Raw genomic sequence first — 26245 nt, forward strand, 5'->3', positions numbered from 1 at the left:
CCTTGGACTAGAAAGACAAATTGTTGTACAGAAAATTTTACAACCTCTGTTTACCTATTTAGCTTAAAGAAGGAAGAATGGGAGTGATTTTCCAGTCTTGAAAGATGAGGAAGAGTAAGTGTGCAGGGGTGGCTGAGCACAGGAGAGTCCAACAGCAGAAGGAAATATTCGAAGACCCAGAAAAAAACTGACGTTGCCTCTAGGAATTAAGTGGCTTAGTGTCCACTCCAGACCACTGCCTAAAACTAGGAGTAGTGGGACATGCATCTAGCAAACACAAGTCCAAATAATTCTAGGGGGTCCAAAAGTAGCTCTCTGATGTCCAAATAAGCAGTCAGATTATGAGCTTTATTTGAGGTTTTGAGAAAGGAGAAGGCCTGGATTAATGCAAACTAACGCTGAGCTACAGTGCTAAGTGCAGTCACTTGCACATAAAAAGTGAATTGCACTTTTGAATAAATAACTGCTCAAAATGAAAAAAGAATTATGACTTCATAGTTTTTCATCTAAAAACTAGATTAATATAAATACCATAAGCAATTTTGTCAAGTGAAACAAGTTTGCTGATCACCAAGCTTGACGTGCAAAGTAAATATACCATTCCCACTGTTTTTAATTAACTCTTAGAGGAGTCATGTTTTACGTTTGTTTATTTCAGTATTGGTAAGAACTCTGTGTTGGGTTGGTTAGGCATTAGAATGCATTAGCAGACAGTGAAAATTATAATTTTTAAAAAGGATCTGTGGGTGGAGGGAGCTTTGGAAATAAAAATTAAGTTGATGTATACCAGGTAATTACCTTGATTATCTATTATTTATGCAGAACTGTGTGGAGAGGGAGGGTAGGAGGAAAGTGTGAAGCAACACTGTTGCTATTTAGCCACTAAGGCTTGTTCAACTCTTTTACAACCCCAGACTTTATTTTTTGGGGTTCCAAAATCACTGCAGATGGTGACTGCAGCCATGAAATAAAAAGACTCTTACTCCTTGGAAGAAAAGTTATGACCAACCTAGACAGCATATTAAAAAGCAGAGACATTACTTTGCCAAAAAAGGTCCACCTAGTCAAGGCTATGGTTTTTCCAGTAGTCATGTATGGATGTGAGAGTTGGACTGTGAAGAAAGCTGAGCGCCAAAGAATTGATGCTTTTGAACTGTGGTGTCACTTTCACTTTTCACTTTCATGCATTGGAGAAGGAAATGGCAACCCACTCCAGTGTTCTTGCCTGGAGAATCCCAGGGAAGGGGGCGCCTGGTGGGCTGCCATCTCTGTGGTCGCACAGAGTCGGCCATGACTGAAGCGACTTAGCAGCAGCAGCAGCAGCAGCAGCAGCTGGAGAAGACTCTTGAGAGTCCCTTGGACTGCAAGGAGATCCAACCAGCCCATCCTAAAGGAAATCAGTCCTGAATGTTCATTGGAAGGACTGATGTTAAAGCTGAAACTCCAATACTTTGGCCACCTGACGCGAAGAGCTGACTCATTTAAAAAGACCCCTATGCTGGGAAAGACTGAAGGTGAGAGGAGTAGGGTACGACAAAGGATGAGATGGTTAGATGGCATCACTGACTCAATGGACATGAGTTTGGGTAAACTCCAAGAGTTGGTGATGGACAGGGAGGCCTGGCGTGCTGCAGTCCATGGGGTCACACAGAGTCAGGCACGACTGACCGACTGAACTGAAGACTGCCAGGCTCCTCTGTCCAGGGGATTTCCCAGGCAAGAATAGTAGAGTGGGTTTCCATTTCCTTCTCCAGGGATCTTTCTTACCCAAGGATCAAACCTGTGTCTCCTGCATTGGCAAGCTGAGTCACAAGCAAAGCCCCATGAAGCAACATTTGCTAACACTAAAGATCTTTAGCATGAAGAAAACTAAGAGATCATTATTGCCAATTACTTCTGTGTAGATATTACCTGCACATTATAAATACTATAGGTCTACTTAAATTTTACTTTTTTCATATACAAGGCTTCGGATACCCTGTCTTAATACACATACATTCTCTTATAACGAGTTAATAGTCATTAAAATGTCACGAAACTATACAGTTTAGTCTCCTGTTATCTGTTATTGAAGACTATTTTGTTTTCTGAACATAATGGTTTTACCCCAATAAGTTGTGGAAAATACATCTTCTACATGAGGATGAAACATCAGATCAATCTTCCACATTAGTAAAGCAGAGTAAGCTTAACCAACCATCTCAAGTAATACACCATTACTCGTTTCTTAGTCTACATTAATACTGCTATACACTGTTTTACTAGCCCCAATACGATACATAACATCATGTTAGCATTCTACACCTGAGTTCTCAAGGGATTTTTTTTTAAGAAGCTCTGCATTTAACCTAAATATGATTTTTTGACCCTTGATATCTAGATGACTGACCTGGTCCTACACTTTATGGAGTTCAAAATGAACAAGATTCTCTTTATTAAACATTAAATATTTTACTGGTTATCTATGCCACAATGGTAAAACTGTAAAATGTTCCACCATCGTTATTTCTCAAGATTATCCTGTATGCTGAATGTGCTTAATTATCCAAAGACAATCACTGACATTATATTAGAAGACAAAGGAGGAGAAACATTAAAAAAAATTAGACTAATAAAAATTGTCTAATAAAAATTAGACAATATTCATATATTAGAAGTCATTGGAGAAAATAAAATTCATTTTTAGTTGTAATTTAAACTGAAAGTAACAATTTTTTTAAAATTTTATTTTATTTTTAAACTTTACAATATTGTATTAGTTTTGCCAAATATCGAAATGAATCCGCCACAGGTATACCCACGTTCCCCATCCTGAACCCTCCTCCCTCCCCTACCCTCCCTCTGGGTCATCCCAGTGCACCAGCCCCAAGCATCCAGTACTGTGCATCGAACCTGGACTGGCGACTCGTTTCATACATGATATTATACATGTTTCAGTGCTATTCTCCCAAATCTCCCCACCCTCTCCCTCTCCCACAGAGTCCATAAGACTGATCTATACATCGGTGTCTCTTTTGCTGTCTCGTACACAGGGTTATTGTTACCATCTTTCTAAATTCCATATATATGTGTTAGTATACTGTATTGGTGTTTTTCTTTCTGGCTTACTTCACTCTGTATAATAGGTTCCAGTTTTATCCATCTCATTAGAACTGATTCAAATGTATTCTTTTTAATGGCTGAGTAATACTCCACTGTGTATATGTACCATAGCTTTCTTATCCATTCATCTGCTGATGGGCATCTAGGTTGCTTCCATGTCCTGGCTATTATAAACAGTGCTGCGATGAACATTGGGGTACACGTATCTCTTTCCCTTCTGGTTTCCTCAGTGTGTATGCCCAGCAGTGGGATTGCTGGATCATAAGGCAGTTCTCCTTCCAGTTTTTTAAGGAATCTCCACACTGTTCTCCATAGTGGCTGTACTAGTTTGCATTCCCACCAACAGTGTAAGAGAGTTCCCTTTTCTCCACACCTTCTCCAGCATTTATTGCTTGTAGTAACATAATTTTGATTCCATATTTAGCATAAGAAATTATTGAAGCATTTAGCTAACTTCTTGCCTGGAGAATCCCAGGGACGGGGGAGCCTGGTGGGCTGCCGTCTGTAGGGTCGCACAGAGTCGGATACGACTGAAGTGACTTAGCAGCAGCAGCATATGATGAATTGATAAATACTTATCAATTACTGGGCATTTATTAGGTATAAAACATTACTCAGTTGACTGCATGGGTAGAAAGTCTTCTGTATCAAAAATTTAAAATCCATGAATCTAAATGCTTATAGAATTTGGAATGTTTTTGAGTCTTAACTTATTAGACAGAGGACAATGTCTTTTTTAATACCTTAGATAGCTCCAACAATACACTACATTTTAGTCTACTATCTGACATCTCTGTGACATATGACTGCATTTGGACAGGAATTTTCATCGAGCCTCAAAATAGATCACAAAGTGCTATCATGAAACACATTTTGATTTGGCTACTTAATATTCTTATGAACCTAATAACATTGTAATTATAAAAATACTGGGATTTCTTTGGAGGGAATGATGCTGAAGCTGAAACTTCAGTACTTTGGCCACCTCATGCGAAGAGTTGACTCATTGGAAAAGACTCTAATACTGGGAGGGATTGGGGGCAGGAGGACAAGGGGACGACAGAGGATGAGACGGCTGGATGGCATCACTGACTCGATGGACGTGAGTCTGAGTGAACTCCGGGAGTTGGTGATGGACACGGAGGCCTGGCGTGCTGCAATTTATGGGGTCGAAAACAGTTGGACACAACTGAGCAACTGAACTACTACTAATGCATATTATATATTGTAAAACAGTGAAGATCCAGAAACAGTTATGGTTAACATTTTAATGTTTTCCTGGAATCCTGTATTCTATAAAAATGAAATAAAATTGAAACAAAGAGTCTGTAAAATTTTGGATACTGCTTTTTACATAATATTTTATATAATCGTTTCTTGTATTAGCTAATATAGTAAGAAAATGTCACCACATCATTTTGATGATGCACAAGATTCTATAATTTGGAAATATCAAACATTATCTGTACGTTGTTTTGTTCCACATTTTATAATGATTCCATATGTTCATTGTACTTAATACCTTCATGAGATGTTGAGAAAGCAAGTTAAGATAAAGCCCTTAAATTTACCCAAAATGAATCCTAGCAGATACTAACCACTATCTAGAACAGTAGTAATAATCATTCATGTTACTTTTATATAATTGTAAGTTATCAGTAAGTTTTACCTTGTAGTTTTTTTTTATTAATTTTATGCTTTAAGATTAAATGCATTTTTATACAGTTTTCTTACAGGTTATTTTTTTTTTAATTAATTTTCTAAAACTTCTAGAAATAATATTAAGAAATTGAGTATAAAATTTTTCTATTACTGAATCAAATATCTCATATGAAATACATGTATTTGTGTTTATTTCCTCAATGATTTATGCTATCTCAATATGATAGCATATCATATTGAATCATATCATATGAAATATATGCATGTATTCAATAAAACAATTCCAATATATATTTAAAACTTCTTGAATATGAGCAGATTGATTTCAGATGAGTCTTTGAAATCTTTGAACATGACTGCGTCCCAGTGCATTCCTTTCCTTTTAGACAACAAATAAAACATTTACCAACAGTTGGCCTATCCTAGTTATTAAAACTTTTTTACACAGATTGTCACCAGCTGAGTTAAAACAGCAGCTGTCCACTGGAAATAATTGCAGAAATGTTTTGCCTATTGGCCTGAAATCAAACATATGTTTTCCTATAACAACTAAAACATAACTTTCTTTGTTGATGTGTGTTAATTATTGAGAGATGTTAATTACACAGTTATACACCTGGATTGTCACACTAGCATAGAATCCCAGACTCTTGAGTGTAGGCATTTTCATACATGCTTTAATTTTTAGTGTTTCAGACATTTGAGAAAATATGACTATATTCTGGAACAATTCCTTTTGACTTATTTTTTTAAAGATTTGTCAAAGATCATGTCTATACAGAAAAGAGGGAGCTCATTTTACCCCATATCTAATCAGAGTTGGGAGTTAATTTGCAAATAGCCTTTATTTTGGATTATAATGATTTTTTAAAATCTCCTTTGCACTTATTTTTATGATAGGTTTCATGCATTTTCCATGCTCTGTATAAATTTTTCAAATAATTTAATTAGTATAAGTGTTAAAAAAGAATAGCTGACAATACAGCTGGTGGTTTAGTTGCTAAGTCGTGTCTGACTCTTGTGACCCCACAGACTATAGTCCGCCAGGCTCCTCTGTCCATGGGATTTTCCAGGCAAGAAATTGGAGTGGGTTGCCATTTCCCCCTCCAGGGTATTGGGGATCAAACCTACATCTCCTGTGTCTCCTACATCGTCTGGCAGATTCTTTAACCACTGAGCCACCTGGGAAGCCCCTTTGGCTGATTTTAGGGTTTCATTATTAGTCAACAAAGAAGAATATTCATCTCTTCAAGTAGGTCACTTTAAATAGCACATTGGCCAGTAAGTCCTACTGTTACAGAGCTACGGATAAGGACTGTGGGTTTACTCAGAGAACAGAACTGTTAGGCCTTAACTACAAATGTTACACATTTTTTTCTCTACAGTGCCAACACTTGTAACTAATTGAGTAGCTTTTTACCCCTAAACATAAAATAACAATGGTTCCAAACTCCCATTCAATGTGTCTACTACATTATTCCATCAAAGCAGACGTGGCTTTTCAGTACTTCTCTATGATATCATACTCACAAGAAATAAAAATAAAGAAAATATTACCTTCTGTATGGTAATGATTCCTTCCTGTGTATCTTTGTCAACGGCAATCTTGAAAATCCCTAATCCATCACCATCCACAATTTTGTAATCCATTTCAGCATTAGCTCCTATATCTGCATCGGCGGCTTTAATTCTGGCCACAACAGAAGCCACTGGCAATGATTCTGGGACGTTATATTGGTACGACCCTGTGAAATTAAGAACAAGAAATGAACAAAACCTTACACCAAACTAACCAATAAAATTTAATTATCTGGCTATCTTGAACCCTCTTTGCTTAATTTGCCTTTATGTCTTTATAAAATAAGATGATAAGGCAATATGAGGCAAATGATAAGTTTCATACAGCTTTAAAAATTCCAAGGAAATGATTACATAATAATCAATGTCAAAGACAGCCTGGGGAAAAGCATAAGAAGTATTCCATATCAGTATTTCTAGTAGTGAGAAATATACTACTTTTAATGATAAAAATAAAACTTAAATTGTAAACAGAATTGAGTCGACTGTAATTAATATGCAATTAATTTATATAAATATTTAAAATTTTATATAGTATAGCTTAGACTTCAAATGTGCAAAAAATGAGCCTAACTAGTTCTCATTCCTTAAATGTCAGAATTTCCACAATAGTATCTTTTACTGAAAAAGTTTCAGAACACTGGACAAGGAAGTTGATCAAATGCAATATTAAGTATGACTTGTACATTAAACTCAGTTGGGACACAACAGTACAAGAACAGAGTCTATGTTATTTGAACAGGAAGAAAGAGAAGCAAAAAAGGAAGAGTAACTTTTTCAAACTTTCTTTTGTAAAAACTCTTTACCATCCCTCAACTCAAAAAAAAAAAGAAAGAGACAAAGAAAGAAAACCAGCTTGGGAGGCAGATGAAGAATCCTTTGAAAGCAGGAAATGCCCCTTCAACATTTCCCTTTAATCATCTACTTTTTCCTGCTTCCTTGCCCTTTTCCCTTTCCTTTTGGCTGCTAACTGTGATGCATTTGCACTTTCTTATAAAGAAAAAAGAAAGGATACTCTTTAAGAGAAACAGAGAAAGGAAATTGTATCCAAATGAAGGTACTACATGCTAGAATAAGAACCTTGGTGTTTGCAATTCTATACATTTTGTTAATTGTTACTGATTTTTAAAAAATATCACAACATCATTTTTTAGTGACCCCTTTCACATATCTATATAAGTTCCTTAGGATAATCCAAAAATTTCAAGCTTAAAATAGTAACTAAAGGGTAGACAAAGAAAATCCCAGTCAAAATGAAAAAGTTAATGATATATTTTTGGCTTTCTTCACTTTAATAAGTAGGAGAGTGTTTAATAAGCTAGAAAACTCATGCTCTATCTTATCAAATCATGACAACTGAAATCACAAAAAAATCTGTGTCAGTTCTTATTTCTCTAAAGCAAAGAAACAGCTAATTCTATTATGAGCCAAATATAATCACATTGTTTTGTTTATTCTTCCGTCTTCCTCTCCTCCCCCATTGTAAGCAGTTAAGAACACAATTAAGGCTAGATTCTTTTTAAATGCTAAACTTAGGATAACTTTATTTTGCCAGGATGTATAAAAATGTCTGTTGTACAATAGCCTAAATATTAAAAATATGTAAAATAAGAATAAAACATCTAAAGAAGCAGTATTTGCAGGAAAACATGGTGACCGTCATATCTCCAGAGAAAGTGTCCTTGTTTGACATAAGCTTCTCAGAAAAGCATTTAAAGATACTGTAGTCTACACGATTCTTCTTACTTTCTTGTGTCCTAAAGAATACCACATATACTTGGGAAAAAGGACAACTAAGAGAATAAGATGAAATACCTTTTTTTTTTTTTTAACAATCAGGACACCTCTACCTAAGAAAATTTTTCTTTTTTTTTTTCCTTTTACTTGGTTAAAAGAAATGCCACTTTGCTCAAAGAAACTAAACGGAGGGAATGTGGTTTTCTGGTTCTTTGAACTGGTTTCTTTTGAAACACTGAGTGTTTGCATTAAAAAAGATGTGGTAGGTAGCAAAAAGAACATTCAAGGTTCATGAACTGGTTAAAAAAAAAAGTGTGGAATGAGAAATAAAGTTCAGTACTCTTTTTTTTAATCTGTACAAATAAAGCAGAACATTTAGTATATAGAATTCATGAAGTGCATTTGAATGTTATTATTAATAATTGGGAACAACCTCAGAGCTTACAGAATGTAAAGAGCAGCATGTCTTTGACTAAAAAGATTAATACATAAACAAACTTAATAACTGTCTAGTATTCAAAGTGAACCAAAAGAAAAAAAAATTACATTTAAGACAGAATATAAGGTATAATTGCTTTTATCTGCTTCCAATATCTTTATTATTTCATATTACTGAATTAAAAATCAAGTCCCTGATAAAACAAAATTGGAGGAGAATGTAATTGAGATTAATTATTTGAGACATATTTGGGGAAATTCCTTTTTAAAGACATTCCTATAATCCGGCAAGGAAAGCGAGCATGCTTGCCGCATGCCATGGAACAGCTTACTTCGAGGAAAGCGAGGTGGGTTATCGTTGACATCAGTGAGGGTCACGGTGACCGACGTGGTTCCAGAGAGCCCTCCGTTTTGACCAACCATATCCTTTGCCTGAATAACAAGCAAATACTGGTCTTTAGCCTCTCTATCCATGTTTGGAAGGGCGGTCTTGATGACTCCTGAAAAATTTCAAATCCCAGTAAAATGCATCATGAATCGCTGCATTTATACTAGCGAAGAACACTGATATAGGCAGAAATAGCTCGAGTGGTTGCCTTCTGCTGTTTTGTTTACTTTTAATAACTTTAAAGCATATTAAAGACCAAAGAGATATTAACAACTATATAAACATTACAAAACACAGAAAACACTGTAATATAGAAGACCAGGGTATTATCTCTAGGTTTTACGGAAATATGACTCAAAAAATACCAGCTTAAATAAAATCTACTCTAGAAGACTGGGCAGTTGCCTATTAAATATATGACAATGAATCTTCTTCTCTCTCACCCTCTCCAATATCTTAATTCCCAGTGATGTGAAATCACCATAAACCCTTTCAGCTATTGTCCCTACTACTCTCCCAGCAAAGTAACTACATAGTCTATAAATGAAAGAATGTGTCATTTATGTTTAACAAAACACCATTCCAAATTATGTTGCTGGATAGATAGGCTGTATCTGTTATTATAAAAACCTGAGAAAAAGTATTAATGATGAGAGTGACTGTGTTCATGAAAATCAAGATACTAAAAACATCAGTGTGTTTTGCTGTTTCTCTCTAATCAATTGCATTTAATAAGAACCTTGAAGACTTCAGAGGTATAAGAAACTGACTTCAGAACTCCATGCTGTTTGATAAGAAAGCTTGAACTACAATCACTGCTGCAGTAAATTAATGGTTTTATATTAATAACCAATTATTATATAAATATATGAGACAATAGAGTAATTATGAGTAAAATTTAGTTTTGCTATGGTCACCCACTGATCAAGAATCCACCTGCCAATGCAGTAGACGTGGGTTCAAACCTTGGGTCAGGAAGATCCCCTGGAGGAGGAAATGGTAACCCACTCCAGTATTCTTGCCTGGAAAATTCCACCAACAGTGTAGCCAGATGGGCTACAGTTCAGAGGGTCACAAAGAGCCAGACACTACCTAGCAACTGAGCAAGCACACACATACATAAAATAATACATATACTCAATATAATATACTTGGGCTTCCCTGGTGGCTCAGATGGTAAAGAATCTGCCTGCAATGAGGGAGATTTGGGTTCGATCCTTGGGTCTGGAAGATCCCCTAGAGAAGGGCATGGCAACCCACTCTAGTATTCCTGCCTGGGGAATTCCATGGGCAGAGGAGCCTGGTGGGTTATAGTCCACAAGGTCGCAAAGAGTCAGACTCAATATACGCACATAGAGATCGTAACAAATGAAAACGCATTTATTCGATATTGCTCTATACAGATCTTGAAACTAGAAACAGGAGGTCATCTTTGCTAATTAGATACGGTAAGGAGTCTAGAATCCTACTTAATCATTTCTTGTACTTTCATCATTTCTGATAATGTCTTACCTACATAACTGGAACTCTTTTGTTCATCAATGTATTTTGTTAAAAGATTCTAACTTTTAGAATTTAAGTCAGAATTTAAAACCCCAATGACTCAGACCTGAGGGACAGGAACTCTGGTATCATGGACTTCTCAGGAGCAAAACTGGGCTGTCTTATAGAGGATGGTTCTTTAGGAAGAAAATGATTATAAACAAATTGGAATAAACATTCTTTTTTCTGCATGTTTGGCACAAAAATGTTTTTATACCCTCCAAATTTATAAAATGTTTTTAAAAGCTGCCATTTTAAAATGTTGTTCATGTTCAGCATAAAAATGTCTTTATACCTTCCAAATTTATAAAATGTTTTTAAAAGTTGCCAATTATTTAAATGCTGACTCTTCAATTGACACATATAATAATGGTCTGTATATATTTCAGCCCTAAGTATAAGTTACAAGCCTGTATTGTATCATACTTGGTCTGGCCTATTCATCACAATATCCTACGGTTCAGTAACTACTCCAGCAGTGGGAAAGAGATGAAAATATCTTTCAATAATTTAAGAATAATTTAAACACTATGTTATTGGTCCCAGTATGTTAAGATTCCTAGTTAAATAACACTCATACCATCTTAAGAAGCCACATTTTTGTTTAGTTCTGAGCAGTACCTATCAAATACACACACACACATACACACATATACACACATATACCTGCAATGCATCAATATTTTAAGCATTTAAATTACATTTGAGTAGGCCATTTATTGCCACCTGCCAATTCAGGAGACATAAGAGACGTGGGTCCAATCCCTGGGTTGGGAAGATCCCCTGGAGTAGGGAACGGCAACCCACTCCAGTATTCTTTCCTGGAGAAATCCCATGGACAGAGGAGCCTGGTGGGCTACAGTCCAGGGGGTCTCAAAGAGTTGGACATGACTGAAGCTACTTAGCATGCAGGCCATTTATTGTAACTGCTGTTTTAACAATCACTTATTCTAATACACTACACTGGACGCTGCTGCTATAACCACAGCAATACAAGATCTCTTTAACTCCTTCACTGAACTCCTTTAGTTATCTGCACACTGCTTACAGAGAATCTCTAAAACATCACTGCTGCTGCTGCTGCTAAGTCACTTCAGTTGTGTCGGACTCTTTGTGACCCCATAGACGGCAGCCCACCAGGCTTCCCCGTCCCTGGGATTCTCCAGGCAAGAACACCACAATGATCATCAAAAGAAGCAGAGTCATATAGCCATTTGGTTCACTGAGAACTGTCTGAGATGTAGATATTCTTCTGAGAACCATAATGATTCTATGAATATTTCATGTCTGTTCTTCAATACTTCCCTAAACTCTAATATTGAAGACACTGAGTATTGACCTCAATAAGACTCACTGTTACCAAGCTTAACAATCTCTAAGATTCCTGGGACTTACATATCTCTACTTCTCTATGTCTTCCTTACTTTTCTTCTTTTTCTTACCTTTTTTCTTTCTCTTCTTCTTTCTTCCTATCATAACTGTATTTATTTATAATACATTTAAAATAAATTAAGCATTGACAATCTTGAATATTTGATAGTGCATTTCATAAGATGACATTTAAGGGTGTGTTTCACATTAAACACATAATTAATAGTTTCATACAGATGATAAAATATTAATGAAATTCTAAAACAATTTCCTACCCATTCAGTTTTTATTTTTAATTTCTCAGTATGTTTAAATGAGTTTGCATCCTGCACAGTTATTATAATGGAGAAAGATCCATAGCATCTCAATTAACCAGCAAAGAAAATACAGCTGCCTTATCTTCTCATGGTTTTGTTCAGTGGTATTATTTGAAAGAAAACAGAATTATCAGGGGAGAAGTCTGGTAGTCAAAGTTACTCACTTATTTTTCACACTTCTAATTGTCTCTTTGCAAGTGATCCTATAAATAACACTTTTCCAAAGCAAAAATCATCACAGAGTTTGCAAAGAAATGCAGGGGGCAAAGGTAATTTCCAAATACCTCAATTATTAAACATTTTTTTTTTTTTACAAGAGAGAAATAACTAGGTGAGAATTGAATTTAAATAAGAATGTTCAAACATAATAGATTTCTAGTTCTATGGCTTTTGTGAGCTTTTTACTTTTGAGTCTAAGCTGTCTACATTTGGAAAAGAATTCTCATAAACTGGATATGATCTGCATTTTGGTGAATATTATATAGACACACACTCACAGAGAAAATTGTTTATACTGTGTCCCTAAAGTGGTAAAAGCCAGTCTTGTCTAGTCATAGCCTTACAGTTCTATGAGGCTTTCATGAGAGATAATAGCATTGTTTTAATAATCAATAATTTTAAGCCACTTATGATGAAAAGAATATACCCTGCATCTCTTTAGAAAAAGAGACTGGCCCAGATTTTTGGCTTTCTGAATAATAATTTCTCTATGGATGTATCATCTGACCCAGTAACCCAGAGCTTCTCATTTACTTTTATATTTATAATTGATGTTCACAAAATGTATTATGTATGAAGCAAATTTATCACTGCTATTTTTCAACAACTGTCTGGTTTTTAGTCTGAGAATAAATTTTCAGATGATTTTCTAATGTCCTACCAGCCATCAATTTTCTTTCAAGCATGTTCTGTTGTCATGGAATTTCCTTAAGAATTTGTATGTGTACTACATGTAATAGACAAGAGCCATTTCTGAAGTCTGCCCTGGTTTATGGAACCAAACAATTACGGATGCATGCAGCCTACTCAGTCAAGCTCTGGGTTAGTCTCAGGAATCTAGGCAACCACATGAGCCTGGTAACACGGAGCTGGGCTTTTCACATTGTGTGGCTTCAATATACATTAGATGTTCAGGTAAATCTCTGCCTAATAAATTTTTTTTTTAATGTTCTGTTTAAGACTTGTATTATTTGGTTTCTCTCCCTGTAAGTGAAGCCTATCAGTTCAGTCGCTCAGTCGTGTTGGACTCTGTGACCCCATGCACTGCAGCAAGCCAGGCTTCCCTGTCCATCACCAGCCCCCAGAGCTTGTTCAAACTCATGGAAGCATATAATAGAACCATAAAAAGACGGAGAAGAGCCAACAGTAGTGAAGACAGAAGGTTCTGGAACACCAAAGGATTTCAGAGCTGGCATCACATCAAGCAGAAACAACTGAAGAAGACTGCTGTAAGCTGTGAGGGGACATCCTCAGAAAGCCCTGACTGCAGAGAGGCTCCTCCACACCGCGAGCCACAACACAGACAAAACACCCACGAGGGGTGTAAACGGAGGGAGCTCTTCGTTACGACTGCTATGAACATGAAAGTGAAAGTTACTCAGTAGTGTCCGAAGTCAGTCGTGTCTGACTCTTTTTGTGACCCCAGGGACTATACAGTTCATGGAATTCTCCAGGCCATTCTCCAGGCCAGAATAGTGGAGTGGGTAGCCTTTCCCTTCTCCAGGAGATCTTCCCAACCCAGGGATCGAACCCAGGTCTCCCGCATTGCGGAAGGATTCTTTACCAGCAGAGCCACAAGGGAAGCCCAAAAATACTGGAGTGGGTAGCCTATCCCTTCTCCAGCGGGATCTTCCCAACCCAGGAATCGAACTGGGGTCTCCTCCTGCATTGCAGGCGGATTTTTTACCAGCTGAGCCATTAGGGAAGCCCGCTGTTATGAATGTAGTTCTTACCTAAAACTAGGACAGACCAAGGATGCATGCAATGCATGATGCCGGCACCATGTAGTCACACCTCCAGGTTTAACACAGAAATCCTAAATGGTATTTAACTCTCCAACCATTTCCCAAGGACTACAGCTTTGGTGTTCTGTGCAGTCACACTGGCCCTGTGTTTGGTTTCTGCTCTGCTAATGGCACTGGAAATCTTACTAATGTTAGAACAGGAAGCCTGCAGTATCATTTCAAACAGCACAGCATGTAGCCAGTCCTGCCATATATGAAACATTGAAAAATGTGATCTGTGTGCTTGCAGGTTTTGGACCAGATAAACACATTAGAATAATCCTCAATCTCCCAGTAAATTGGGGGCCATTATGAAGACAGGTGATGGGAAGCTGAATGGTCCTTTTAAGGCTACATCATCATGTTCCTAGGTCCATTCTCTTTGCTTGTTGAACTGTCAACATTGTTTTTTGCAGCTATTCACATTCTTGTTTTGTGGACAGAAAAATTAAGGTAGAAAACACACTTACCCTCTGGTCATCTGGCCTGTAAGTAGAGCTACAGAAGAAATACATGCTCAGAAATTTTAGTCAGGCTAAGTTAATGACATGTGGTTAATAAATAATAATGGGTAATATGACTAATATTATTCCTTTTTTAAAAAAGAAATTAAAAGTTAAACTTTCAGAGATATATTTAATAGTGATTTCCTAGGCCTATTTTACATAATCTTGATCTGGCATATTTTCAGCATTTTTCCTGTCTAAAGTTTTACATGCTTCTCAAAAACACTGATATCTAAAGATACGGAAAATAATGTTTTTTCTCACATAGATAAGGATCATACATCAACTAAGGAAGACTAACTACCTCAAACTCTATGTGGCTCTTCGTGTGTGTAAGGTATGAAAATTTTCCATTCATTTTTGTCAGAAAAACAGATTTTTTTGGGAAAAAAAATGCATTCTCTATAGTCCTTTAATATCTCTGCACTGATGACTAGAGAAACAGAAGTCCCAATGATTACCATGACTAGAGAATTAAAAACTAACAAAACAAAATTAAACAAAAAGCTTATCTCCTCTAATACACGGTCCTTGAGATTGAAAGTTAAAATGACGTTTGAAGTTCTAATCATGTGATGCCAGGATATAGACTACTGTCCAGCGGCCCACAGGTGAGGTTTTACCTACACAGGGCCTATGGGACACCTATTATCTTACAGCAAAGCTAAAATCACAAGCCAGTCACTAGTAGCAACAAAATATTTAGCCCTTGGGATTAGTACATGCTAGTTTTGGACCAGTTATATAACGCAAGAGGTGTATAATTTGTGAGCAAATTGTCAGAGGCTTGTCAATGTCTTTCTAGGCTGCAGAGTAGATATATAAGGGAACGGGTGGGTGTCTGAATTGAGGTTCTCAGATCTATCATTAAATCAGAGCACAACTTTACATTCACAGGATTCAGATCATAAAGCAGATACTTTCATTTACTTCCCCTTCAATACTTGCTCAATCAGAACTATTTCTCCTCTGTCAGACTCTTCAGGCAGCTTCCAAACTTCATCACAACACTGGTATAAAACACGCAATGCAGCCTCTGTGAACATTCTAATGAATGATGAGCTGGCCTTGAATTCGTCTGTTTTTGCACATTACAGCTGTCATTCTCAAAAGACATTTAAAATAGGTACCCCGCCACACAGTGATTTGAGAATGAATGAATACTGCCATTTTTATAATATGGAAAACAGGGTGGTGAATGGCATTAAAATATTCATTTAGGATCATAAGTATCATCAGTGATTCAAGATCATAAACTTGGCTATTTGAAGAGGCATTCTTCTCCATGATAAAGATAAAATTACTAAAATACAGAGAAATTTTGGATTTTTTCAGTGGTGAAGAAAAGCAATGGCTCACACCCACCCACACTGCCCTATACCAACAGCCAGAGAAGCATAATAGATAAAATATTATTTTATAACCAAGAAAACAGTGCTCCAAATTATAGCCTTACTGAATGTAAACCATTTCATCTTCAAAGTGAAACAGAACATCTAGCCAAACAACCACATTTTCTATCCAGGCAGTTTTGCAACCCATATTTTTTTTTCTTCTAAAATGAAAAAAAGTCATTTAATTTAGTTTTTGATTTAGCAGATCATCATCCTAATTGTTATGTTTCAACTAATTTCCCTGAGAAAACCAGCCTCTGGAAGGAGAAGCTGTAACTACTATATATTCTACTCCATGGCAGGGAGATTTTGCTGAAGATTTAAAATTCTACTGTGTGTAATTCCTATGTGAGTTAATTAAAGAAAACAAATTGAAACATTGCAGAGGTAAATATTCAACGTTTTCTTATAGAGTCAAGAGACACCAGCCGAAAAATTTTTCAATAACTCATATTTTGCTTAATTTTGATAGAAATTCTGATCAGTGTAGTAAAATATTTTTAAAAGGTGCTAATGGCTCTATAAATAATATGCTATTTATTACCATGGTACACATTTTGAGAAACGCACAATAAAAATAAGAGTGTCATCAGTTTCAACTATATTGAATCAAAATAACTATTAATTCTATGCCAACAAAGAAATAATGACTTTACAAGGAGAGTCACATGTCAATGTTTACCTGTTTTGGGCTCCACTGAGAAGTATGGCTGCCCCTGAAGGATGCTGTAGACCACTCGAGCACTGTTGCCGTATGTAGGGTCGTCGGCATCCGTCGCGGTCACCTGTACCACTGAGGTCCCTACATGACAATCCAACATCAATCAATTAAAAACTCCCAAATGCCATAAAACAAGAGAAATCACCAAACACTAAAGATGCTACATTAATGTAAAGATATAAAGATGCTTTCCAGTTTTCATTTTTCTTTTTCTCAGGGATGTGAAAAATGGATACGTTTTTGTGTCTAAGACAAATTCCAAAAGATGATAAATGGTAATTCCTCAGAAATACTTAAGGGACACGAAAAGATGTTGGTTAAAAAAAATAGGACTGACAATGCCAAGTTAGACAGGGATATATTCTCAGAATTGGTTTCAACTTTTAGGCATCTCATCCATCAAGGTCTACAAGAGCAACCTCTAAGTCTCAATCACAGTCTAAAAAGCAGCATGACAGATTCTAGCACCTTGACACTCAAATCATGGGGCAACCCTACTGCCGCAGCAACAGAAATGGAAACTTCAGTAACTGAGTAAGTTAATAAAGAATATTTGATTGGTACATTTAACTGGATATTAGGTGGCTACTCTCTCAGTAGTTTTTTATGAAAAAAACTAATTCACTAATTGACTTATAACAAAAGCATGAAATGAACACTGAAACCAAACCCTCCCAAAGGAGAAAAAAGATGATAACCTGAGAAATCACAACACTGGTTGCTTTTCTACATTTTGTATGATAGAATGTCGTATTGCTTCTTCCTTTCACTATGCATTCACTTGTTCCAGATAGAAAGCATTTAGTGTGATCTGTTGTTTTCATTTCCACTTGGAATCTCATCTTAAAAATATTAGCTACCCACATTTGCTTAGTTTAAATATGTAAGCACAGGATATTTTAGCATATATGTCCTAGTTAATGGGCATGGGACAACTCCCTTTCTTTATGTATTCATTCAAGGCTCAAGTTGGTTTCTAATAAATTCTTGAAAACATGGCATTTTTCATCTAACATCTGTTTTAGATCTATTCCTATGTAGATCTTCCTTTCAAAATTTCTTAAATAAGTCATTAAATGCTGATCTTACTATAAATCTATTCTCTTTTCCACATTATGATTTCCCTAACTGATTCCATTTCCTTTCAAATTGGGTAAAAATTGTGAGTGTCATTTTTTAAATTCTGAAGATTTGTTTTTTTATTTGGTAGACTTAGGAGATTGTGCCATGTGGCTGCTTGGTAGGACCAAATGGTGAATGATATATATTTAAAAATCTTTTTAACAACTAGATTTTGACTATCTTAAAATGTTAGAATCAATGATTTTTATATTCTCAATTTCCTCTATAATTCACCATCTTTACAGCAATATTTACTCTGGTGATATGCTTAAGTAACCATTTCCTACTTCATTGGAAAACAACTTGCAACAAAATAATGAAAACTATACCTCAGTAAATTTTGTTGCATGTATTTTTTTTCTGAAAGTGAAGTTGCTCAGTCGTGTCCGACTCTTTGCGACCCCATGGACTGTAGCCTACCAGGTTCCACCGTCTATGGGATTTTTCAGGCAAGAATACTGGAGTGGGTTGCCATTTCCTTCTCCAGGAAATCTTCCCGACCCAGGGATTGAACCCGGGTCTCTCGCATTGTAGGCAGACGCTTTACCATCTGAGCCACCAGGGAATTCACCAGGAATTTTTTTTCTGAGGTGTTTATTAAATAATTTATGACACACAAATATAGTCATACAGACACACACACCCATTCTTGTGCTTATTTATGCTTTTCTGGCAACAAATAAGCAATCCTAGGGGACTATGAGGGTCTCAAATCTTATAATATGTTAGTATACAATGAACAACAAAAAAATAGCCCTGAATAATAAACATAGAGGACTTGTGTTGTATATACCACACTATTTAGTGGCTATTATAACTTTATAACTATTTGGCTACAAGTAAACACTTTGATAAACAGAGTCATGATAAATCCATAGAATATGTTTTATATAAGCATTTACTGTGCTTAGCTCAAGTTTGGATTTTTAATCCAGTGAACTCTCTCACTGTCTAATAAATCCTGAAGACATTTGAGACTCATTTTCTAAAAAGTCCTGAGCCTGCTGTAATCAATCAAATAACTAAAATAACTTACACATGTGTATAATAGTCATCTTGTTTGATATCAGAGTGGTACCATTGGAACTAAAACTACGGCGCGTTCTTCAACCTCTGGGACAAAAAGCACGCATTAATCCAATTTGCGCTGCTATCTTCTACTTAGGAAAGGAAAGCCTTATCAAGCCCACAAAAAATACCAAAAATGCCCCGGAGAATTGTAGCACGAATTGCTTACACACACCTCAAAACCTCCTGTTTCTCTAAACATTACTACTTCTCGGGAGGACAGTGTGCCTACTCTCTTCTCTAAAACCTCCCAAATCTTGTTATTGTTGCTGTCATCATAGTTGTTGTTGTTTCTGTCATTAAATGAGAGCAGCAGGAAGCATTCTGAAGGTGTGGGTGGTATTGAGAGGGTGTGAATAAGCCTGTGTGGTCAAAGAATGTTTACACAGAAGACAATTACAGGCAGCTGCTGCCACTGTGGTTCAGAACTTTTCCTGACCACAAGCACCTTTGGTTCATTTTCAGTTATTTCTTCAGCGGCTAGAATCACAGTCCCAAAATACTGTTCCCTCTCCCACCTGATAGGAACAGAAATTCAGGGTCACTAAATTGTGATTTCCCTAAAGGGTACATGTAATACACATCTTTGCAATTCCAGTTCCCTGCAGAGCGGATGTACAGATGAAAAGCTGGAATGAATGCAATGACCTTTATTTCCAGTAAAACAAATCACAATCAATCAATAAAATAAAACAAATCACAATCAGTCAAGTATTATATCACATTGGTAAAATTTTCAGGGTTTCCCAGGTAGCACAGTGGTTAAGAACCCTCCAGCCAATGCAAGAGAAACAAGAGACATAGGTTCAATCCCTGGGTCAGGAAGATACCTTTGAGTAGGAAATGGCAACCCGTGCCAGTATTCTTGACTGAGAAATCCCATGGACAGAAAGAACCTGGGCTACAGTCCCTGGGGTCTCAAAGAGTCAGACACGACTAAGCACATATATACAAAACTTTCAAGTTAAAGACCTCAGTTGAAATAGGTGTAAAAATACAAGCTCCATTATTATTTTAAATAAACTTCCTCCTTCAATACCATAAACAATAGGAAATAAAATATATAAATCAACTGGTCTCTGTTCCAGCTTCACATTTTTTTTTTATTATCTTGTAAGATCATCCATATCTAAGTTACATACTGGCTGAAAACTATTTCAAAGATAGCTAAACAAGTGGAATTTAAAAGAGAATTTAATAGTATTTGAAATACAGTATATACTAAAGGTAATCTACTTTCTATTTTTCCAGTCATGGGGCAATGGTCAGAAGGCCTTTTGGTAAAACAGCCTTCATTATTCTTTTATATATCTCACACTGAGCATCACCTTACCATCATTATAAACAGTATACATTTGAGTATAAATTCTCATGCATCTAAATTTCTGGAGAAATTACAAAAAGATTAGTGGTGGCAGGTGAATGGACATTTATGGGCTGAAGCACACTCTACAAGAGATAGACTAAATGTTAGCCTGGCTACACTGATAGTCTACCCGATACCCTGGCCCTAGAGACAGGCTTAGAATAGCACATTATTATCCTAACATGGGGAGAAAGAAAACTAAATCATCACAAGGATGTGTCTGGAATTTTTTTTTTTTTTTAGTTTGATACTAAGTTTATTTGGAAGGTTTTTGTTTTTTTTTAACCTCTTAAGCATAATTTTAATTTTTTTTTTTTGAGGGGGGTGGTGGTTGGTGAGCTATACCACACAGCCCGTGGGATCTTAGTTCCCCTACCAAGGATCAAACCCAGGGTCTGGTCAATGAAAGCACTGAATTCTAACCACTGGTCTGCCAGGGGATTCTCTCATTTTTTAATTTGAAATATTAAATTGAAAAGGGATGATAAGACCTAGGTAATTTCTTGAAGACACTGAGCAGTATAAAAGAAGAATTTCCATACAAATAAAATAATGTGTCAAAAAGCAGAATTTAGACACTGGCTACTAACACAGCTCAAACATTCCCTCACTCAAAATAGTAATTTCTATACAAATATTAATGTGATTCTTTTTCCGGTACTTATGATGATTTAATTTTAAACACAAACCTCCCCAAATCAGATAGTGTCAGACCAACTTGTGCTTACTCACCCACAGGTGACATTTCGGGAACCCCTGCCGTGTACGGGCCATCCAAGAATTTGGGTTCGTTGTCGTTGATGTCCTGAATCTTGATGACGAACTCAGACTCGGGTTCCACGGGCTTGTTGGTGAGCCGGTCCAACGCCTGGGCTCGAAGCGTGTAGTAGGCTTGCTCCTCACGATCCAGCCTCTTGGTAGCATGAATATCCCCAGTGTTCTCATCAATAATGAAAATGGAACTTGCCCCTTCGCCTGACAAGATGTATTTGATGGAACCATCTCCTTTATCAACATCAGAGTGAAGCTGGTGAAAAATTCATGTGAGATGAGATTAACTTACAAGAGAGTCAGCGATATGGAGATATGTAAAAATAATTCTAATGTCAGGCAGCAGCACATGAAATTTTATTGTTCTTGGAAAGATAAGCGGACCTGTATTGTGCACAGTGGAAAAGGCTATTTAGAATGTGTCAGCTTGCACTTGTGAGCAAGACAATTGCATTTCTTCTGGTACCCAGCCTCACTTCCAAAGGAATTTTTATCATTCCCAAAGTTAGAAACTCGCTGTGTGTCCTTGCCAGTTTTAGCCATCTTCCCTGACCAGAGCAGATAGTCAGTAAACTTGTACAACCAGTCAATTCAATCTTACTCCAAGCAAAAGGACTTATTCGAGCACATGAGTAAGTTTAGATCTAATACATTAAGTAAAATGCTTAGAAATCATCACATCCTTTTCGGGTACCCTTCCCTTGCACCCCCACAACTTCTCATGATTATTAAGTATGGACGGCTGTCCAGTCACTAAATGGGTCTCCAAATCCTGTTCTATATTTTAAAATTTGAAGCTGGAAAAAAAAAAATTACACTGCTCTCTGAAGTAGGAATTTTAAATCAATATGTGCTTGAGACTTCAACTAAAACCTTTCTTGAAATACCAAGCACTGCATTAGATTTGCATGATTAACCCCGGCTCTGGCTGCAGGGGCAGCCCCTACTGATTTGCATTTCATATCTGGAGCTGTCCCTTCTGTGTATGTCAGAACATTATGTCGAACAGAGGAACCTGAGGAAACTCGGAAATAATTACATCTTTCCCTGAACTTCATAACCTGAGAAATGCAGCACCCAATCCAGAATTTCAACAATCTTTCATCCTCAGGAAATGCTGTGATTCTGGACTGCAAATAATACAAAGGCGAAAACCCAATTTACCAAATAGCAAGGCTGCCCTGCGGAACTATGTTGGCACTCTTTAAAAGACAAGGTGTATGGGGCTTCCCAGGTGGCTCAGTGGAATCCACTGAGTGGATTCATTGTAAGAATCCACCTGCCATTGCAAGAAAAAGACAAAGTGCGAAAAATATAGGATATGGAAAACTATTCAGGCAAGTGGGTACCCAGTCCATTTCCATCTTTAGCTGTTGAGAATACTACATTTGTACCATGAATTTCTCTGAGTGATCCTTCCATTGCACTGTAACAGCTGTGTTTATACTCGGCTTCGGAATACTTAAGTACCTGATTCATCCTTTTGTTTCTGTAGTTTTCAGCCAGGACAAAATGATACAAAAAATTAATTTCTGCCACAAGTTTTAATTTAGCTTTGTTCAGAGTGGCATTAGCGAGTGAATCACTGTGCAGCAAGATTATCCAGCATATGGAGAAGATGTGTTCTTGAAATATAATGAATTATTTAATTTTCTTAAGTCATTCTCAGGGTGTCTATTACATACATATATAATAGCTTGTATGAGGCAAGCTAAAAATCCCTCAAGTTTGACTTATTGAGTACTCCCTGTGTTCCAGGAACCACGGTTAATATTCTCTACAGAGTAACCCATCCCAGGCTCACACTGACTGACTTCATCATCCTTTTAACAGATGAGGAAACTGAGGTAGAGAAAGGCCTGAGGTCATGTGGCCAACTCTGCAGCTACATCCCTACAGGTGGCATTAGTGGTAAAGAAGTTGCAAATGCAGGAGGCATGAGAGATGTGGGTTTGATCCCAGGTCCGGAAGATCCCCTGCAGGAGGGCATGGCAACCTACTCCAGTATTCTTGCCTGGAAAATCCCATGGACAGAGGAGCCTGGTGGGCTACAGTCCATGGGGTTGCAAAGAGCTGGACATGACTGAAGGGACTCAGCACACAGCATGCACAGGAGTATGAAAATGTCAGGCTGGTGGAAAGCCCATCCTCTACTCCTGCACTGGCATCCTGCCTCTGGGGGATGGGCTGTGTCTTGTGAGGGGAGGACATTAAAAGCTGCTACAAAGGAGAACTCAACTCAGGGCAGAATAAAGCAACCCGCCCCTACCAGATCGCCCCTCTAGATCTTAAAGATGCTCAATGCTTCCAGGGGTTTACATCAACACACTTCACAACGTGCCAGAAGGGACCTTTCTGACACCACAGAACAGCAGTAGACTCCACCACACTCAACAACGCAAAGACCTGAGTCCAGAGACAAAAGATGACAGGTGAGAATAAAGCGGGGCTCCCCTGGTGGCTCAGCGTAAAGGATCCGTCTGTCAATGCAGGAGACACAGGTTCAATCCCTGGGTTGGGAAGATCCCCTGGAGAAGCGAATGGCTGCCCACTCCAGCATTCTTGCCTGGAGAATCCCATGGACAGAGGAGCATGGCGGGCTACAGTCCATGGAGTCGCAAAGAGTCAAACACGACTGAAGTGACTAAGCACGAGCCCAAAGCAGAGTCCCCAGCTGCACACACCTCTCACAGCCACACTCTCAACCCCTCCTTGCCTCATCTGTTCCTCTCTGGGTCAGCAGAGGGTCTCTGCTGATGGTAGTGTGAAATATTAGAAAGAGCTTCTGACCATGTAAATACATAAGTAATACCCAGGCTGCATCTTAATCAAAGGTATGGGCTCCCATTCACGGGATCAGCCCTTGTGATTCATTTAACTAATTCTATCAACTGACGACCATCTTCACAGTGTGGTGATCCAATATTCCTGGGGTATTCAGGTAAGGGAGGACGCCTTCCTTTCCATAAAGGAAATGACCAAAAATGACCTTCAGCCTGAGCTCTGATGCCATATTTGACGTTATACAATACCGTTAGTTGTTCTCCATTACTGAGAGCGAAAGAGCTCAAAGGTAAAAACGGTTCATATTGCTTGTTTTCCCAGTCATTCAAGGATCAGCATTCTTTTCTTCTACCTCTAACTGCCACCACCATCACCAGCCTCTCACACACACACACATCTATCCACTGCAGGAGCCCTGAAATCTATCACTCTCCCCATCACTGACATTTTTCTCCTAGCTGGGACTATCACTAGACTTGTAACCACTGCCAAAATTCAGAAGCATAAAAACACTCTAAGTCTAACCCGGTGTCCTTGTGAGGTTAGTAGAGGCATCTACTGTTGAAAGTAAATGATCAACTAGGAAACATTAAGATGGAGACGAAATTATCAGTGATTCACACACTAAATCTGTGAGGCTTCGCCCACTATACTAACCTTAATAGGTGAAGTGAAACCCATGCTGTTAGGAAAAACTACTACCTTTCTGTGCTGAATAAGCATGCCCAGCAAAGAAAAATGCTGAGAAACTACTGAATGGCAATCTATCAGTGCAGTCCCCCCGCCCCCTCCACACACACATAAACACGGCTGCACAGTCTTTGTAAATGACTATTACAGACTAGAGTAGGACACTCTACAGTGAAGACCTGTGGCCAGGAAAAAATAAATGTCTATGGTCCCAATATGGTAAGTGAACAAATTAGCAATAAATGAAAAACACCATAAAAAAACAAAGATCTGCACTCTATTTGGAGCAGAGTAGAACTCATGATGTTTTGCCTATTTCATTTGCCAATATCCCCGTAAACCTCATCTTTTGATTCATCTAAATAACAAAATCTTGATTCATCACCAGAAAAAAAAACTCATTTTTACTGTCTGCATCTCTATATCTTTTTCAAAATATTTGCTGTGGCTCCAAAAGTAAATATTTACATTTTTCTTTTTTTGGCAAATGAGTACACACAGTGAGGAGCACACATCTCTTAGCTGAGTCCAGCTCATGATAAGGCAACCAAATAAGCAGGAAGGTGAACCAAGTATGACGCGAATCCCGTGTCCCCGTGTCACTACTGTGTTTGGTAACAATGTAAGAAATATGAAACTGTTGGAGTCCATCATAATCTACCCAGGCCAGGACGCAAGGCACACTTCACATGCGCCTCAGGTATAATGTGTTTAATAATCCACTATGAGGAGAAGATGGGGCGAGTTGAGAGAGGAACACTGGCATAGATACACTACCATGTGTAAAACAGAGAGCTAGTGGGAGGCTGCTGTCTAGCAGAGGAAGCTCAGCCCAGTGCTCTGTGATGACCTGGAGGGGTGTGGGGAGGCATGTATGTATACACAGAGCTGATTCACACTGCAGAGCAGAAACCAACACAACATTGTAAAGCAATTATTCTTCAGCTAAAAAACAATAATAATAATCCACTAGGCCTCCAGCATCCCCCACTCAATGGAATTTCGTACTCATCACCTGTACACATCAACCCTTTCTTCAGTCTTTCTGAACAATAATCCCAACTTGGAATCTTAAAATCTTCCACCTAGGCTATAACAAAACTCCCCAGCTACTCTTCACTTTGAATAACTCATATCATCTACACTGCTACACTGCATGTCAGCAATGATCTTCCTAAAACTATACCGAAGTACAGTATAGGATATGTCACAGCCCTCATCAAATACATCTAATTGCTTCCCATGGTCTCTGGGTTTAACCCCAGATCTTAAGCACAGAGCTCCACATGGCCACGGGCCATCCCCGAGTGTCCCTTTCCCACATCCCAGAGGGCTCTCTACGCCCCAGGCACCTGGGATCGGTCACTGTGGCCAGAGCAGAGAAATCAGGTCCATCCCTTTACAGATCCGGCCTCCATCATCTCACCCAGCATCTGACACCCAGCTCGACATAACGAAAGCTCCCTTTTACTGAAATTTTAACAATCCTATTTTCCCCACAAGACATGTTGTTTGCATTTCTCTGACAAAACGCCTTTAATTCTGCTTTCTATTGAAAATCTGGTTTCGTTGTGTTCCCACCCTAAGAGCTGGGTTCGCTTTATCATCATATTCCACATACTTAACAAACTATTGTAGTAAATTTTGTAAATTTATAATTCACTTTGTGAAAAAGTAGTGCCTGT

The 26245-nt window shown here is 37.7% G+C and overlaps 1 protein-coding gene across 1 annotated transcript in view; it reads right to left on the minus strand.

Moving 5' to 3' along the window:
• The window catches only part of CDH7 (cadherin 7), a 147962-nt gene that overhangs the window by 58023 nt on the left and 63694 nt on the right, over positions 1-26245 (minus strand). Inside the window, exons 3-6 of the mRNA XM_061399565.1 lie at positions 21048-21342; positions 16721-16840; positions 8850-9017; positions 6322-6509 (exon numbers count right to left, since the gene is read on the minus strand). Coding sequence (XP_061255549.1) covers positions 6322-6509; positions 8850-9017; positions 16721-16840; positions 21048-21342 — 771 coding nt within the window. The remainder of the gene's footprint in view (positions 1-6321; positions 6510-8849; positions 9018-16720; positions 16841-21047; positions 21343-26245) is intronic.

Source organism: Bos javanicus, chromosome 24, assembly GCF_032452875.1.
Source record: "Bos javanicus breed banteng chromosome 24, ARS-OSU_banteng_1.0, whole genome shotgun sequence".
NCBI lineage: Eukaryota > Metazoa > Chordata > Mammalia > Artiodactyla > Bovidae > Bos > Bos javanicus.